This window comes from Phocoena sinus, chromosome 3, assembly GCF_008692025.1.
Source record: "Phocoena sinus isolate mPhoSin1 chromosome 3, mPhoSin1.pri, whole genome shotgun sequence".
Classification (NCBI taxonomy): Eukaryota; Metazoa; Chordata; class Mammalia; order Artiodactyla; family Phocoenidae; genus Phocoena; species Phocoena sinus.
Window position 1 is genome coordinate 130,907,487 of NC_045765.1, and position 17,738 is coordinate 130,925,224.

Sequence of the window (17,738 nt, forward strand, 5' to 3'; positions counted from 1 at the left end):
CCAACAAAAAGTTGATCACCCAGACATATTATAGGCACCTCAAACTCAACAGTTCCCAAAAGTAAACTCAATACTTTCCTTCCAAATCACTTCTATTAACATATTAAAAACTTTAAGTTTACTCTTCTATAAAGTGGAGATAACAAGAATTCCTATACCTAATGGGGTTATTGTGAGAAATGAATGAAATAATGCATGTAGGGTACTTCACAAGTGTCAGTAACACAATAGGAGCTCAATAAATGTTGGCTATATTTGTTATTTCTGTTCTCAGGTGCTAGGGATGCTGAGCTCCAGTCTTGCTCTCACTGAAAAAGGAAATACAGTAGCAGTAACTTCTGGGTGTCTAGAGACAGGGTGGGGGCTGGAATGGAGAAGGTAATGAATATCGCATGACTCATGCAGCCAGATATTAAATGTGTATTTTGCAAACACTTCTATTTGAAGAGAATTAAATTAGGTAATGGTTAAAAATGTAAATATATATAGGACTTTAAAAAGGAACAGAGTGTATTTCACAGGTCATTTAGACTTGAAAAGAAATCCTTTATAAAACTGCTGTGCAGGGCATCGGAGAGCCAGGTACCCTGGCTCACAAACTCTGTTTTGACTGATTTCAAATGTGTACTGGGAATCACAGATAACCTGATATTGTTTTGGTATTTCTACAAATTGAGAAACTCATGTTAATAGCCAGGATCTGCAAAAGCTATCAGAGACCCAACCACATGAAGTACATTGCTAAGATAAGCTAAAGAAACTAAATGCACATCTGAGCAAGCAAACACTGCCACACTTTGTAAGCACTCCCACTCAATTTCTGGAAAATGAGTTCTGACAGTTTCAGATGACATGAGAACAATTAAGAAAATGAGGCCAGGCAGTACAGGGTTGCACATACAATGGCTGTGGCTGCTGACCTCAGTCTTGGCAACAAATCACCGTGTGTGTACAAACACTGTCCATAGCTGCCTGCAGCGTAAAGGGGATGAATGAAGCCTACCGTGAAGAAGTGAATTACCCAGCATACTTCCTACGTACTGCAGTTCTCTGTAATACAAGGGTTCTCCTTACTCCCAGTTTTGGAAATCATTCCACCTCATCAATTAGGACCACCTAGATTAAGTGTTAGATAAGAGATACAAAGCTATTACCCATCCCCCCAGGCTATCTGAAGCTGACCAGAAACAGAAACATACACACTAACAACCTAACGGTTTGTTACAAATCTTTTTTTCTGGTCTTGCCAGAGTGTAAAGCAAAACTGAATTCTTACTAGTCATTGCCTTTTTTTTTTTCTCTTGCTGTACGTGGGCCTCTCACTGTTGTGGCCTCTCCCGTTGCGGAGGAGCACAGGCTCCGGACGCGCAGGCTCAGCGGCCATGGCTCACGGGCCCAGCCGCTCCGCGGCATGTGGGATCTTCCCAGACCGGGGCACGAACCCGTGTCCCCTGCATCGGCAGGCGGACTCTCAACCACTGCGCCACCAGGGAAGCCCTAGTCATTTCCTTTTGAAGAAAAATTGTGGTAAAATACACATAAAATTTACCACTTTAAAGCATGTACCCCAGTGTCACTGCCTGTTTTTATCACAGTGAAATATAATTCACATGGCATAAAATTCACCCTTTTAATTAAGTGTACAAATTCAGTGGTTTTGGGTATATTTGGAATTGTACAACCACAATCACTATCTAATTTTAGAATCTTCTTATCACTCAAAAAGAAGCCCATATCCATTAAGCAGTCACACCCCTACCCCCTTCCACCTTCCCCCAGCCCATGGCAACCACAGATCTACTTTCTGTCTCTACAGATTTGCCTATTCTGGACATTTCACATAAATGAAATTGTACAATAGGTGGTTTTTGTGTCTGCCTTCTTTCACTTAGAACCTTAATCTGGTCAAAGTTCATCCATATTTTAGCATGAATCAGTACTTCACTTTTTTTTTTACAGTAGAATACTGTCCCATTATATGGATAATACACAATTTATTCACCCACTGATGGACATTTGAGCACACATGCTTTAAGGGTAATCTTATAAACATCAGGCTCATGAGGTTCTTAAACAACACCATTCTAATTGAGGATGGAAATCAACACATTTCTTTATCTGGAGAGGTATTTATTTCTACCTCCAGCTTTCTGGCATTTGCAAAAGTGGTTCCCCACAGTTCACGCCCTGAATCTGACTTAAAACTCCTATCTAAGTGGTTATTGAGGCCTGAGGTTAGGATCATAATTATATTTTCCTGCAATCATTTACCACTAGATCCCAGCTTAGGCTGAAAACATTCCTGGAGGGCAGAGACTGTTGCTTGCACTGCACCCAACACAATTCCTGATCCCACTAGGGTCTCAGTTAATTATTCATTAAATGGGTAAGTATCAGGTACTAATTCCTAAGTCATTTAGTACTAAAACTGTGCCAAACTTTAAACACAGAACAGATACATATTAATAAAATGTTACTCTACTATTATTAGCAAAAGTATTTTAAAATAACAAATCCATTGGAAAATCCCTTCTAATACTGACGTACCGTCTCCTAAGAAAGGGTAAAACTATGCTAGTGGAAAGGCAGTTGAGAAGACCATGTGGTGGGGCAGAGAGTAGGAAATGTGCCAAACAGCATTTGCTTTTAAAAATCTAGGACAGGACTTCCCTGGTGGCACAGTGGTTAAGAATCCACCTGCCAATGCAGGGGACACAGATTTGAGCCCTGGTGCGGGGATGATCCCACATGCTGTGGAACAACTAAGCCCGTGTGCCACAACTACTGAGCCTGCGAGCCACAACTACTGAAGCCCATGTGCCCTAGAGCCTGCGAGCCACAACTACTGAGCCCGCATGCCACAACAACTGAAGCCTGCGCGCCCTAGAGCCTGCGAGCCACAACTACTGAGCCTGCGTGCCACAACTACTGAAACCCGCACGCTGTAGGAACCACGTGCTGCAACTACTGAGCCCGCACACAACTACTGAAGCCTGCGCACTCTAGGACCCGCGAACTGCAACTACTGAAGCCTGCGCGCCTAGAGCCCATGCTCCACAACAAGAGAAGCCACCTCAATGAGAAGCCCACACACTGCAACAAAGAGTAGCTTCCGCTCGCTGCAACTAGAGAGAAAAGCCTATGCAAAGCAACAAATACCCAACACAGCCAAAACCAAATCAAAACAAAAAAACCTATGACAGGCAGAAGTACAGTAAACACTTTCAAGTATAGTAAACACTTTCAAGTGATAATTCGTCATAGGAGCTTTCCTGATGACATGTGCTTAGTGGAAAGCAAATCCTTCATGCACAGTGAAGACTACAATATTGTTTTTGTATAGACAGAAATAAACAGTAATGGCCCTGTCTAGGTTACAATGGATCTACTACAATGGATCAGTAGACTGAAACCCCGTATCTGTATGGGCTATAGCCCATACAGATATATTTTTAATTGTTATCCAAATTTAATTGATGGAAATAAGAAACGATTATATTCTATCATTTTTTCCAGGGTGATAACAGAGGCAATAATTATTTATGTGAAGTGTTCAAAATTCCTCACTGAATCACAGTACAAACTCTTCTCTTACATCAGACATCCCCCAAAACATATGGTGTTAATCATTACAATGTTAACTAGCTCCAGCTAAGGTTTGAAAAATACTTAAAACTACTCCTGAGGCTCATGACATGACATGATCAGACACTTGACCAGAGCACATTAAAAAGTTCCAATGCAGTCATTTTCTGCCTGTAAAAATAAAGACACACTATACTATGGGCTAGAGCTTTGATTATAGTATTTTTCCAATTATATAAAGCATGTACAGTAACAAGATGAAGAGAGAATGGCTATTCTGAAATGGACGAACTAAACAACATAGTAAAAAGAAAAAAAGGGGGCTTCCCTGGTGGCGCAGTGGTTGAGAGCCGCAGAGCGGCTAGGCCTGTGAGCCATGGCCACTGAGCCTGCGCGTCCGGAGCCTGTGCTCCGCAACGGGAGAGGCCACAACAGTGAGAGGCCCGCATACCGCAAAAAAAACCAAAAAAAAAATCGTTGTGGCAGGGAGACACCATATGCTTGGAAAAAAATATCCTAAGTAAATCAAGGTTCTCAGTTATTTTTTTGCTATTTAATTATATAATTGCTTTTATGAGCTTTCCCAATTTTAAAAAGAAAAGGTATAGCTGGTATAATGGTACCATGAAAATTGTGTTGATGTTAGACCCAATTTCAAGTTATAAACTGAATCCCTCAATTTTTAATCTTAGATTTCTCAAGCAAACTGTGACACTGAAATAACCTCAAGGAATTGAAATAGATTTCAGGAACTGAAACAGATTTCAGGAATTGCTAGTATGTTGTGGAAAACATCAACTCATAGGTGGCAGAAATACAAACCGTCAGGACTTCCCTGGTGGTGCAGTGGTTAAGAACCCGCCTGCCAATGCACGGGACACGGGTTTGAGCCCTGGTCCGGGAAGATCCCACACGCAGCAGAGCAATTAAGCCCGTGTGCCACAACTACTTAGCCTGCGCTCTAGAGCCCGCAAGCCACAACTACTGAAGCCTGTGCGCCTAGAGCCCGTTCTCTGCAACAAGAGAAGCCACCGCAATGAGAAGCCCACGCACTGCAAAGAAGAGTAGCCCTCACTTGCTGCAACTGAAGAAAGCGCGTGTGCAGCAACGAAGACCCAACGCAGCCAAAAATAAATAAATTAATTAAAAAAAATACAAACTGTCTTCAATTTAGCAGTTTAGGATTTATCTGCCATACTGCGGTAACTTTTTCATTTAAGTACAAAGAATAGAAAAATAATCCACAAAGATAATTTTATAAGGCTTCCTATATTTCTAGGCCTATTGTCCCTTCATTTTTCTTAAACAAAACAAAACAAACAGTGCACCACTATTGTTTTATGCCATTGTGTTCGCCTTCTCAGAGAAGCAGATATACAAATATGAGCTACTATATTAACAAGTTGTAGAATTTAGGCATAGAACAGTAATTAGTTTCATCCTTATGTTCCCAAAAGAAGTTAGACTGAAGAGTGGTGATGCTGTACTTGATTGCCTTTGTGTGTCTGAAACACACAAGCTGTCACATATCTATCTGGGTTTCTTCGTGTTAAGCAATGTTCACAGGTGAGATGAGGATGTCATGCTCTCTTCTCACAGCCTCAACAGTAGCTACCCACCATCAATTATTATAGACCTTCTTACCATTCCTACAAGCATAAATTTTCAGTGGATAGAGATGGTATAATTTTAGGTAGTATTTAAGAAGTCTCTAGGTGGTCCAAAACTCAAAGATAAGGTGTTATGGTTCTTAGATGAAGTTATCAACTATCATGTGCTTGTAGTCACAAAGGCCAGAATTCAAATCATAGTGCCATCATGTAGTACATACACCTCCATGACCTTGACTAAATTATTTACCTTTTAAAAATCAGTTTCCTTGTGCAAAGTGCAAATAATGTCTACTCTGATGTGCTACTTTGGTGATTAGATCTAAATTATATAAAATGCTTATTAGCACAACTCCTGGCACACAGTAGTTACCTAATAAATAATGACCATCCTGGTAACAGAATACAGTATTCAGAAAAAGATTTTGGGACCATAATACTAATGACCATTTAATGGAGGCTTAGAAATAAACTTTAGGGAAAGGACTAAAACAGCACACCATAATTAAAAAATAATATACTATAAACTATAATATTTAAAACCTTAACCCATTAAAATTCAATGTAGTGAAGTAAAGGCTCATAGTTGATTCTGTTGCAGAGATTCATAAACTCAGTAATCTATTAGTCTTTAATAATATTGGGTAAAAAGCATAGTATACAGGGTATGTTAAAAATATAATTTTTCTCAAAATAAAATTTTAAATGTTCTTATAATAAATATCTATGAAGTCCAAGCTCATTTATTTTAATTTTTAAGAAAGTCTGGTGCAAACACAATTCACCATTATAAATATCTACAATCTGTGTAAGCCAATCTTTTTGCAATGAATACAGCATTTCTAAATATGGTTTTCTTTAAATATTGTGCTTATTATTTGCTTCTTGTAATTCACTTATAATTACTCCTTATATATTCCCTTTACCTTTACTTCTTCATTTAAAATTTTTCTTCAGTTAACAGTTTTGATTGATTTTAGAAATGCAATGATGGACAGCATATTTAGCTCTGCTATTTTTTGGTGGAATTGCATAGCAAGCCATTAGGTTATTACTAAGAGAATAAAACCAAAAGTAAAAATACCCACATAAATAGGCCTTATTGCCAAAAGTAAAAATACCCACATAAATAGGCCTTATCTGTGATTGCAGAGACTCTGGCACAGGATTATAAACTGTTATAATGAGCAGACTGAGCTTATTAAATAATACAAAGGATTCGTGGAGAATATTTTTGATTTACATAGGCAGAAGATTTCCTTTTATTATCAAAAATTAAAATATTATTCTTGTTTAGTAAATCAATGCCATCCTAAGTATATTTCTTATATCAGAAAGAAATATGTGTACAAAATTTAACCATACCTTCAAAGACATCTGTCATTTTGCAGATATGGGCAAATGTAGCTCCAGTTGCCCAGGTATATATTACATCCATTAAGTGAGGTTTAAATGAGCTTAGGTAAGTCTCCTCATCAATTTCCAATTTGGCTTCTGCTGAAACTTTTGCAATTCTTTTAGCACATTCCTTTGAAGATAAAACATATACTTAAAAAATTTCTTACTTATGATCTCCCATATCACTTTTCCTTTAGGTTTCCAAAGTCAGTATTCTACAAGGTTCCTTTTTCTTCCTAGGTAATAAGCCTGCAATTTGGATATTCTGCTTCTAAGTAGCCGCAGTGCCTGTTCCACTGCTGAGTAATCAAACAGCAAAGTTTTCCACTACATTAATTAAGAAAAACATATCAAGAGCATGATTTTCACCCAGTAATACCTTTTCTACAAAAACCAAAACTCTTCATTAAAATTACTAAACAGTAACATTTAACTCATCTCTAATTGTTTCATTAAGAAAACAAAGACAATAATAACAAGCCAGACTCAGAGAAACATAAATCCTATGGCAAAATGATGCTTTTTCTCCAACAATGCTTTAAAAAATGTAAATCTTAATATTTCCTTTTCCTTACAATAGGAAGTTAGATTTCATTCTTTTCTCCTTGGTAATCAAGAAGGTCAAAAACTCCTGGGCCTATTAAGACTTCCCTGATTCTGGAAGTTTAAATTTCTTAGTAATATTAAGGAATGTTAAACGTTACATTAAAGGGGTCTTCTTTTATGATTCACTTTTCATTCTTCTCTTGCAGTGTCTTATAGTTCATCTTTCCCTGTCTGTCTAATGTTGAAAAGATAGATAAAACCATTCTTCCCAAGAAAAATAATAAAAGAGACCAATTCATTACTATAAACTACTGTGGCTTTGAGGATCCAGAAATAAATCATTTCTTAGGCTAAAACAGATTTTAAAACCTGATTTTAAAATTTGTTGTAAACTGAGATGGAAAAATATATAAAAAATTAAGCTAACTAAATCTATCAAGATGCTATTCTTAACACCAAGGAAAACGATGCAGACACTGAACTGTTGGTATAACACCATGCAATGTTAAATCTGTACTCACAGCAACTCTATATAACTTAACATTTTGGTGAGGGAGAATGTCTAATTTTTAAAAGAAAAATTACAAATGATGTTATTAAAACAGCAGTAAATGACAAGACTAACATCAAATGATATATTTAATCCTGAAGGAAGCTGTCTCTGTGGAATAATAAATATTATGATTAGACTGTCACAAATGTTTATTTCACAACATACTATTCATAAAATATGTAGTTCAAAAAAATCTTACCTGCATTTGACGAAGTGGTCCTGCTAATTGCTCTGTTAATTTGGGCATCTCACTAGACTATGAAAGAAAAGGAAGATTGTATGTAAAACCTAAGTTTAAAATGCAGTGTATACTATCTGCTTTTATAAACCAAACAAAGTTTTCATGATATCCATTAATTTCAAATTATAAGACCTCAGTCATTAGCATTTAGAGTTTCTAATCAACTTAGTTTGTGTAAGCAAAATTACCACTCCTCTCATCCTGAATTATACTATTCTCTTATATTTCAGAGGAAAATATTACACTGCTAAATTTGCAAAGTGTGCTAAACTAGCTATTTTCTGTGACCATAAATGGAACTGGAGAAAATATTGTAAACATGCATAGTAGTTTAGTTACATCAACATTTATAAACTGTTGTATCATACTTTGATTTTTGAAACAGTTTGGCTTCTAGGCAACTCCCACTCTGTGGAAATTAAAAATCTTGGATAAAGAACATTAGAAAAATGCCCTCAATTTTAGTTTTACCCAGATATTTCTAGCTCTCTAACCACTTTTAAAATATTTAAAAGTTTAGATGAGTTTCAGTATTCTTATTATTGTCTCCCCACTAGTGAAAAGTCTATCAGTTTCTCAATTAGAATAATAAGAGTTTCAGGTCTACTACTAACTAGTCAAATAAACTTGGACAAGCTGCTTGAATCCTGTGTGTTAGTTTCTTACACCGTCAGAGAATAAGTCAGGTCCTCAAAACCTATAGACTTGTGATTAGAATAAAGTTATTATTAAGGAACAAATTTTGACAAAGATAGACTTACTATACAAAAATAAAATTATTACAAGAAAGGTATGTATGTATATATGTATGTATATATGTGTGAGACAATTTAAAGTAATTATAGGTAAATTTTTAAAAAGCAACTATAGGTTAGTTGCAATAGATCTGCCTTTACTTTGAGCATCAGTATTTATATAGGACTTGGTTTTGATTTGTATCACGAATGAACTCCACATCTCAGTTTAGTAAAGTACACAAGTACATGTCTTTGACATTGTGTCCATTCACGATCAACAGTTACTGATCTCTTCCTCTCTCCTGGTCACTGTAAGTAGAAGGCACTGGTCCTGATGTAAGTAAGCTATGTTTCATTTTACCAATATTCTCCTACCAGGTGAGTGCAGTTTGTTCCCTATCTCTCTTTCAGGTCTCAATTCAAATGTCCCTCTATCAGTGAGGCCTCTTCTAATCACCTTACTTAAAACAGTAACCCCAGCCCTCGCAACAATTTCTATCTGCCTCCTCTGCTTCACTTTTCTCCAAAACCCTCATCACCTTTTGTCATAATGTGTGTATTTCATTTCTTTATTGTTTATCTTCATCAACTAGCATACATGAAAGTATCATGAAAGCAAAAGTTTCTGCTGTCTTTCTAGTGTCTAGGTATCTGCATTGCACATAGTGGGTGCTTAATAAATATTTGTAAGATACTTAATATTTATATTGTAAATACTGTGTAATCTTTAAATTACTTCTAATGATACAAAAAATAAGGGGGCACGGTATTAGAAACAAGCAGCTTTAAAACAGAAGGTATCAGCATTTATGACAAGTATCTTACTATATTTACCTTCCTTTCTGGCTAGAAAACATACTTTTAAAGTATCAACAGAATTCCATGGTACTTTCAGTACAATTACCCATTTTGATGTTGAAAGGCACCACACCACAAGAATTGATGACACTACATATAACACAGCGGGGCTTCACTGAACAAATCTCAACTACATTTAGTGACATCTTGCCCCAAGATTTAAGAGTTGTGTTTTGGCTAGGCCCAACTCCCATGAAGAGGTAACATACATGGCCTCTCAGAAGACAGGATTTTTTTTACTGCCACATTAAAAAAAAGCACAGTATAAGAAATTAGCCACAAGACAAAGTCTGACACAGGCAGAAGATCACCAATCTCCAAATAATTTCTAAACCTTATATCTGTTCAAAGAAAACTGGACAAACATTCTAATAAATTATCTTGGAAATTAATGTAATAAAATTTTGAACCTAAGGAAAACAACAGCCAAACATAATATTTTGTAAAGGAATGCATTCCTCACATGCAAATTAAATTACTTCATGGGTGCACAGCAGGCATTCTTACGAGAGCATAAATCATTTTTGGATTACTGTCCTATTTGTTATCATTGCCACTGCAGTTGTAATTCTGATCTGTAATCAGAGAGCTGAGAGAAAATACCTACCTACTCCAATAAGTTATGTATTTGATCTGATTAATAAATAAGGAAATAGTTAATGGATAAACAGATCGACAGCAGAACTGCAAAACAAATTTGTCTTACACAATTTACTTTTTTAAAAGTTAAACTAAGTGTATATGGTAAAAGGTTCTCTAAAAATTTATATAGTAGCAACATTATTTTTAGAAGGTAAATGTGCTTGTCTTACTCTTATTTTGCCGATTTTATAAACAATGAATAAAGTTTTGAATTTGAAATGTGAAACATGCATTTTACTTTTAAAATAAATCATACTGGCTTTTGCAATAAAGTAAACAATGATAGTGTCCTTCTGGTCCATCCAGCATTTCATTTTCTGATTTCTTAAGAGCTGGTGAAAGTCAACTAACTACTCGCATGAAAAAGTTACTGCCAAGCCAGTGATGAGAATCGTATGGCCATTATCTCAAATCTTGCCAATGAAAACTAAGACTTCAGCCTCTAGTACAATCAGCTGCCTCACAGTTATTCTCCAAAATTGAGAAGAGGAATGTTAATTCAACCTCACTCCCTTTTCATTTTTACTAGTTTTGCCTAATTTTACCTTTTCTTTTTCCTTCTAGACTGTCTGACTAAGCTAGACCTTCAAATAATGCACTGGGTTATAGAGCAAATTTTTAACTTGGAATCTGATTAATGATGATTGTCTATAAATAAAATTCTAGTTTACTTTCTTTTCTGATAATATACATTTAATTATTTCTCTTACTAAATTTGGGTTATAGTTACATTGATTTCTAATAACATTACCTATAATATGTAAACATGCAGGCATATTTTAAAAATTAAAAAATCCATAATAATATTAAATTATAAGACATGTAAATTAACAAATAAGATGTGCTAAACTATTGACTCACATTCTCTTGAAACACAAAGCAGCTTAGTAGTGCCGTTGCCTGTTCTGCTGATAGGTCATTGAAAAGGCCATTAAACATCATCTCAGTTAGAAGGAGTTCATCAGCACTATACCGCCATAAACAAACAAACAAAAAAGAGTAAACTCCAAATGTCAGAATATAAAAACACGCATATGTACCCACACATCCTTAAGATATAGTTTTAAATAAAATACGTTATTTGAACATAAGGACTAGTCAGTGAGAAGTGACAAAGATTTATTTAACTAAGGAAATGGCAGGTCTTTATATTTACCAATATATGAATAATAAACGTGAAATGGGTGTTTCTTATAAAGAGCCCATTCTAGCAAATACCAAAATGCAGATATTCATTGAAATAAAGAATCATTTCTTAACTTTCAGAATACCAGAAAAATTAGTCATTAGCATTTATTACCTAGGTCCAAGGACTTTTTTTTTTTTTTTTTTTTTTTTTTTTTTTTTTGCGGTACGCGGGCCTCTCACTGTTGTGGCCTCTCCCGTTGCGGAGCACAGGCTCCGGACGCGCAGGCTCAGTGGCCATGGCTCACGGGCCCAGCCGCTCTGCGGCATGTGGGATCCTCCCGGGCCGGGGCACGAACCCGTGTCCCCTGCGTCGGCAGGCGGACTCTCAACCACTGCGCCACCAGGGAAGCCCCCAAGGACCTTTTAAATGGTTTTCAACTCAATTATTTTACAAATAATTTAAAAAACAGACAATGAAAAACAACTTTATAGAAATCTTAATTAGAATGTACCCATAGCAGACACATTTTATTCACAGTTTCCTAGTGCTGAGAATGTTATAAATTGCTGCTCATTAAGACTGTTATCTATGAATCCGGAGTATATCCATCTAGTAAATACAATTTCTGATTTCAAACATATCTATAATAGGTACTAGCTTATCATTACTTCTGTTTCTTCTTGCACTTGCATTGTCAAAACATATTACTGACTCCAGATTTTAAATACATCTCTTTTAGGTTCTAGCTTACCCTTACTTTTGGTTCTTCTTTTGCATCATCTAAATACAGTATTTTACTTTTTTTTTTTTTTTTTTTTTCGGTATGTGGGCCTCTCACTGTTGTGGCCTCTCCCGTTGCGGAGCACAGGCTCCGGATGCACAGGCTCAGCGGCCATGGCTGATGGGCCCAGCCACTCCACGGCATGTGTGATCTTCCCGGACCGAGGCACGAACCCGTGTCCCCTGCATTGGCAGGAGGACTCTCAACCACTACACCACCAGGGAAGCCCTAAACACAGTATTTTAAAAGACTATGACAAATCGTAATTTCACTGAAGAGAGAAAGGTTATCTTCTTTGCTCCATAATTTTATTTTCACATTCAGATTTTTAAAAAAATTTTATTTTATATTGGAGTATCGTTGATTTACAATGTTGTGTTATTTTCAAGGGTACAGCAAAGTAATTTAGTTATACATATATCAATACATATATCTATTCTTTTTCAGATTCTTTTTACATATAGGTTATTAGAGTATTGAGTAGAGTTCCCTGTGTTATACAGTAGGTCCTTGTTGATCATCTATTTTATCTTTAGTAGTGTCTATATGTTAATCCCAACCTCCTAATTTATCTGCCCTTGCCCCCCAGCCCACCTTTCCCTTTTGGTAACCATAAGTTTGTTTTCAAAGTCTGTGAGTCTGTTTCAGTTTTGTAAATAAGTTCATCTGTATCATGTTTTAGATTCCACATGGTGTAAGAGATATCATATGGTATTTGTCCTCCTCTGTCTTAGTTCACTTAGTATGATAATCTCTAGGTCCATTCATGTTGCTGCAAATGGCATTATTTCATTCTTTTTTTTACGGCCAAGTAATATTCCACTGTATATATGTACCTTATCTTCTTTATCCATTCATCTGTAGATGGATATTTAGGCTGATTCCATGTCTTGGCTACTGTAAATAGTGCTGCAATGAACACTGGGGTGCCTGTATCTTTTCAGAGTATGATATATGCCCAGGAGTGAGACTGCTGAATCATATGGTAGCTCTATCTTTAGTTTTTTTTTTAAGATTTATTTTATTATTTATTTTATTTATTTTTGGCTGCATCAGGTCTTCGTTGCAGCATGTGGGCTTCTACTTGTGGCGTGTGGCTTTTCTCCCTCTAGTTGTGTCGTGCATGCTCCAGGGCGCGTGGGCTCTGTAGTTGTGGCATGCAGGTTCCAGACCACATGGGCTCTGTAGTTTGCAGCACGCAGGCTCTCTAGTTGAGGTGCGCAAGCTCAGTAGTTGTGGCCCTTGGGCTTAGTTGCCCCGCAGCATGTGGGATCTTAGTTCCCTGACCAGGACTGAACCCACATCCCCTGCATTCTTTACCACTGGAGCACCAGGAAAGTCCCTCTATCTTTAGTTTAAGGAACCTCCATACTGTTCTCCATAGTGGCTGTACCAATTTACATTCCCAGCAACAGTGTAAGAGGGTTCCCTTTTTTCTACACACTCTCCAGCATTTATTTTTTGTAGACTTTTTGACGATGGCCACTCTGGCCAGTGAGAGGTGATACCTCATTGTAGTTTTGATTTGCATTCCTCTAATAATTAGTAATGTTGAGCATCTATTGATGTACTTTTTGGCCATCTGTATGTATTCCTTGGAGAAAAGTCTATTTAGATCTTCTGCCCATTTGACTGGGTTGTTTGTTTTTTCTGTTATTGAGCTGTTTGTGTATTTTGGAGATTAATCCCTTGTTGGTCGAATTGTTTGCAAATATCTTCTCCCATTCTGTGGGTTGTCTTTTCATTTTGCTTATGGTTTCCTTCGCTATTCAAAAGCTTTTTTAAGCTTAATTAGGTCCCATTTGTTTATTTTTATATTATAAAAATAATAGATTTATATTATGAAGATTATAATTATTTTCATCTCTTCATCATCTGTTTTTTATCAATTTCATTGTATTTACAACTATCTTCAGTATTTGACCAACTAAGAATTGTATCAAGGAAAATTTAGCCACAAATACAAAAGATGAAAGATAAAGTCACAAGTCCTTTTTAGCAAAATGGGATGGCCCAAGTTCTTATCACAAAACATTACATAACTAAGTCCTTTATGTTGATCAGAAAGGAGAGTAAAGTTATAAAAATCTTAATTTTTTCTTCTTGTTCTTAGAAATATATTATTCACTCACTGACTCTTGAGTGTGAGAATTTACCTAGGGTCTGAGATTTTGCTTACATGACCAATTTCACCATCATCACTCTGCCTCGAGTGCTTTTTGTCTCTTTGTGTTAATTTTCTGATTTGTGTAATAATTGCAAAAACATCTTTTTCTGTTTGCCATGTGGATGACAAATGAAAAATTCTGAATTCTCAACTGTGTTCAATGAAAGCTGGAAAAAGACTACAGTGATGGTGTCTCTAGAATTCTATAATCAAGGTTCCATAGAGTATCTTACATTTATAAAAGGGTTTAATGGATCCATCCAGTAACTATAAGGGTGTTACTCTTAAAAAAAAAAAAGAAAAGGAAAAAAGGGCATATTTCCTATTTTTCATAAGATTTCTAAAAAAAAATAAGGTAATGAACTATCAATATTTATAAACAGTAATAACTACTCAAAAATAAAGTCAAAAACTAAACATGGGTTCCTAATGGTAAACTGAGAGTTAAGTCAAGACAAAACGACAAAAATACAAATAAGGCAAGACTACTTCTATAGTCTAATGCAGGAGGCAGATAAGAAAGATAATAATCACAGGACAGCAATTTAATAGAGATTTATATAGGCAATTATGCAAAAAAAGTTGAGGAGCCTAAAATCAAACTGAAGAAACTCAAAGCAAGTTTCAGAGGATCTTTAAAAAAAATTATGCAGGAACAGGGAGCAAGGAAAAGGTCATGTTAAATAAAAGAAACACCATGTGTGGAATGTGGCAACAGACAGGATAGAAAGGGAAAGGCGAGAATACACTAAATTATGGAATTTATTCTGAAAGCAATACAGAATCACTGAGAGACTTTTACCAAACAATGACATGGTAGGATTTATGGTTTGGAAAGACTATTCTGAAAGAAAGAGTATAAAGGATGGGTTGTAGAGACTTATCAACAGGATGCACCTTAGTCAGTGGGAATAGTTAAAACAGCACAGAGGTAGGAGAAAACAATCATGAAGATGTGAGAAGACAGCTAGAAGGAAGAGAAGGAATCTAGGACAACTCCCCAGTTTTTGCCTTTAGTGGCTGGGTCGTATTCAGCAAGACAGACCAGAGGGAGAGGCAAATTTTGGGGGAAAGGTAATGTACTTTGATATGTGATATTGTTATCACTATCTCTCTAAATATTCTTTCTTCTAAGACTAAAACTAGCTGCAGATATCTAATAGAAATTAATTTCTATATTAACTATTAAATATCAATACTACATAACATCACAAAGAAATAATTCTAATAACATTAATTTTGGCATTCAAATCAGTAGATTGGTGTTATAGTCTAAATTTAATCCTGGGTAAATTATTAGCCTTATAGTGCCTAGGTTTCTTTAAGTACAGAGTAGGAAGGCTTAATTTTATCACAGCTTAAAGGAAAACGACAAGCCTGTAGGCCAAATCTAACATGAAGAAACATTTTATTTAGCTTGCACAGGGACTTAAAAAAATAATTTTGAATTAGTATGTGAACATTTAAAAATCAAGAGATTTCACCAAAAAAAAAAAATCTGGATTTCTGACTTTTCTAAGTTGAACACTCTGATATCATATTATTCTGTAATAATTAATTGGGGCTGGGTAGTCGCTGCCCCCTTTTGGCGGCCTAGAACTGTCCTGTTTGCCACAGAATCTTGGCCCCTGCTGATATCTGAATTCATATCTGAACCAGATGATCAATAAGAACAATATGAATAAGTCTTCATCAGAAATATCCAAAACCATCTACAAGGCTTGTAATTCTTTGGCCCCATCCATTAGGGCCTTGGTGAGAACATAGAAACTGTTTCAAGATGTCCTTTATGGACTCATCGAGAATAATGGTCATGACTATGGCAAAATAAGTATCTTCAAGATGATGGCAGTCAAGTGGGACCCTGAGCCAGAACAACTTAAAGAGCCCTTCCAGCATTTCGGACCCACAGAAACAATCGGAGAGAATGAAATGACTTCTGTTTTAAGTCATTTAGTTTTAAGGTCATTTGTAATGTGGTAAAAGATTACCAAAATAGACAACAGCTTATATCCAATTTACAAAAGTTTATATCCAATTTCAAGCTGTGGCCTATAATATGCTATACTCTAATACCCTACTGTTAGACCAAAACTTTACATAAAAAAGGATAATGATTATTAGATTAAGTTTCAAGGTGGGAAAATGTTCATAATTGTAAAAATAATTAAAAGTATACAAAAACCATATATAAACTAAGGTTACAATTATGTAAAAAGTCCACAATGCATTAAAATAAAGAAAAAGGAAACATGGAAGTACTAATGGTGTCTGTGTTTATTAGTAGGATTCAAAAGATTTTTATTCTCCCTTTCTAATTTCTCAACTTCATGATCAGAACCTGTATTTTAATATGGAAGGCACTGTACAACTTTATAATTTTAATACAGCTCTTATTCCAAAAGATTAATAGCCTTCATTTATAAAACAGTATCCCATTTTAGAATCAGTTTTCTAGAACAACCAGGTTTTACCTGCTTATTTCACAAGCCACTCGTCCTTTCATCTCTATGACATCAGAAGACGTAGCAAATCCCAACCTCCTTAAAACACGTTTGCGACATTTGAGCTCATCCATTTGTAGGACAGTTCTTGCTTTCTTTAGTTCTCGCTTTGCGGATTTAATGTCTATTGCAATCTAAGGCATATAAAAGTACAAAAGAAGTTCAATAATAAGGTAAACAAAATGATATGATGTTTAGTCATGAAATGAAACAAAAAATATTATATTGGGGGCTGGGGGACGTGGAGAACACAGGAGTTTCTTACTGTCCCAGGATATTACACAAGAGGAATGATGTATCTGAAGTAGCTATGACATCAACTCCAGCTTTTCATCCTTAGGGAATCAGGGGGTAACTCAGAGAATAAGGAAAGAAAGATGAGAATATATGAATCTTATCTCTCAACTACTTATTCCCTTATGATGCCCTGAAAAGTGTTCCTTCTCTTTGCCCTCAAATTGTATAACAAATCTGCCTAAGCTAGAAGTGGATTTAGCAAAGAGAAGAGGTCTTCTTTATTCTATAGACAGAGATGAATGCTTAAAAGGAAAATGTTATTTTGAGGTCATCCTATAGGGTAGATGAGTTTTAAAATTCTATTAATCAGAAAATATTACATACTTTTCGACTGTGACAGAGGATGACAGCACAAGAGCAAGAAAACACTGTGATCCTGAAGTGGACGTTTGAAGTTCAGAAAAACATGGACAGAAAAGTTTAGGGATTGAGAAGTAGAAATTCAAAGACTTTGGAATTTTGAAGATGATTTATTAAGCTTCAACTGAGGAGTAGAAATGTTGAAGGCAATGATGGAGGTCAGTAACTGATATTTATTGACAGCTAACTATAAATCCTGTTTCTTCAAGTGCTTTATATTATTTCATTTAATTCTTACAGCAATCATATAAAGTAGGTAACTAATATTAAATGTGCATTTTACAGATGAGAAAATTGAGGCAGACAGAGATTACCAAGATCAAGATACTG

General features: G+C 35.8%; 1 protein-coding gene across 1 annotated transcript in view; it reads right to left on the minus strand.

Moving 5' to 3' along the window:
* MTREX (Mtr4 exosome RNA helicase) overlaps positions 1-17,738 on the minus strand; it is a 144,735-nt gene that overhangs the window by 7,083 nt on the left and 119,914 nt on the right. Inside the window, exons 22-25 of the mRNA XM_032626431.1 lie at positions 16,722-16,885; positions 11,032-11,137; positions 7,892-7,948; positions 6,561-6,723 (exon numbers count right to left, since the gene is read on the minus strand). Coding sequence (XP_032482322.1) covers positions 6,561-6,723; positions 7,892-7,948; positions 11,032-11,137; positions 16,722-16,885 — 490 coding nt within the window. The remainder of the gene's footprint in view (positions 1-6,560; positions 6,724-7,891; positions 7,949-11,031; positions 11,138-16,721; positions 16,886-17,738) is intronic.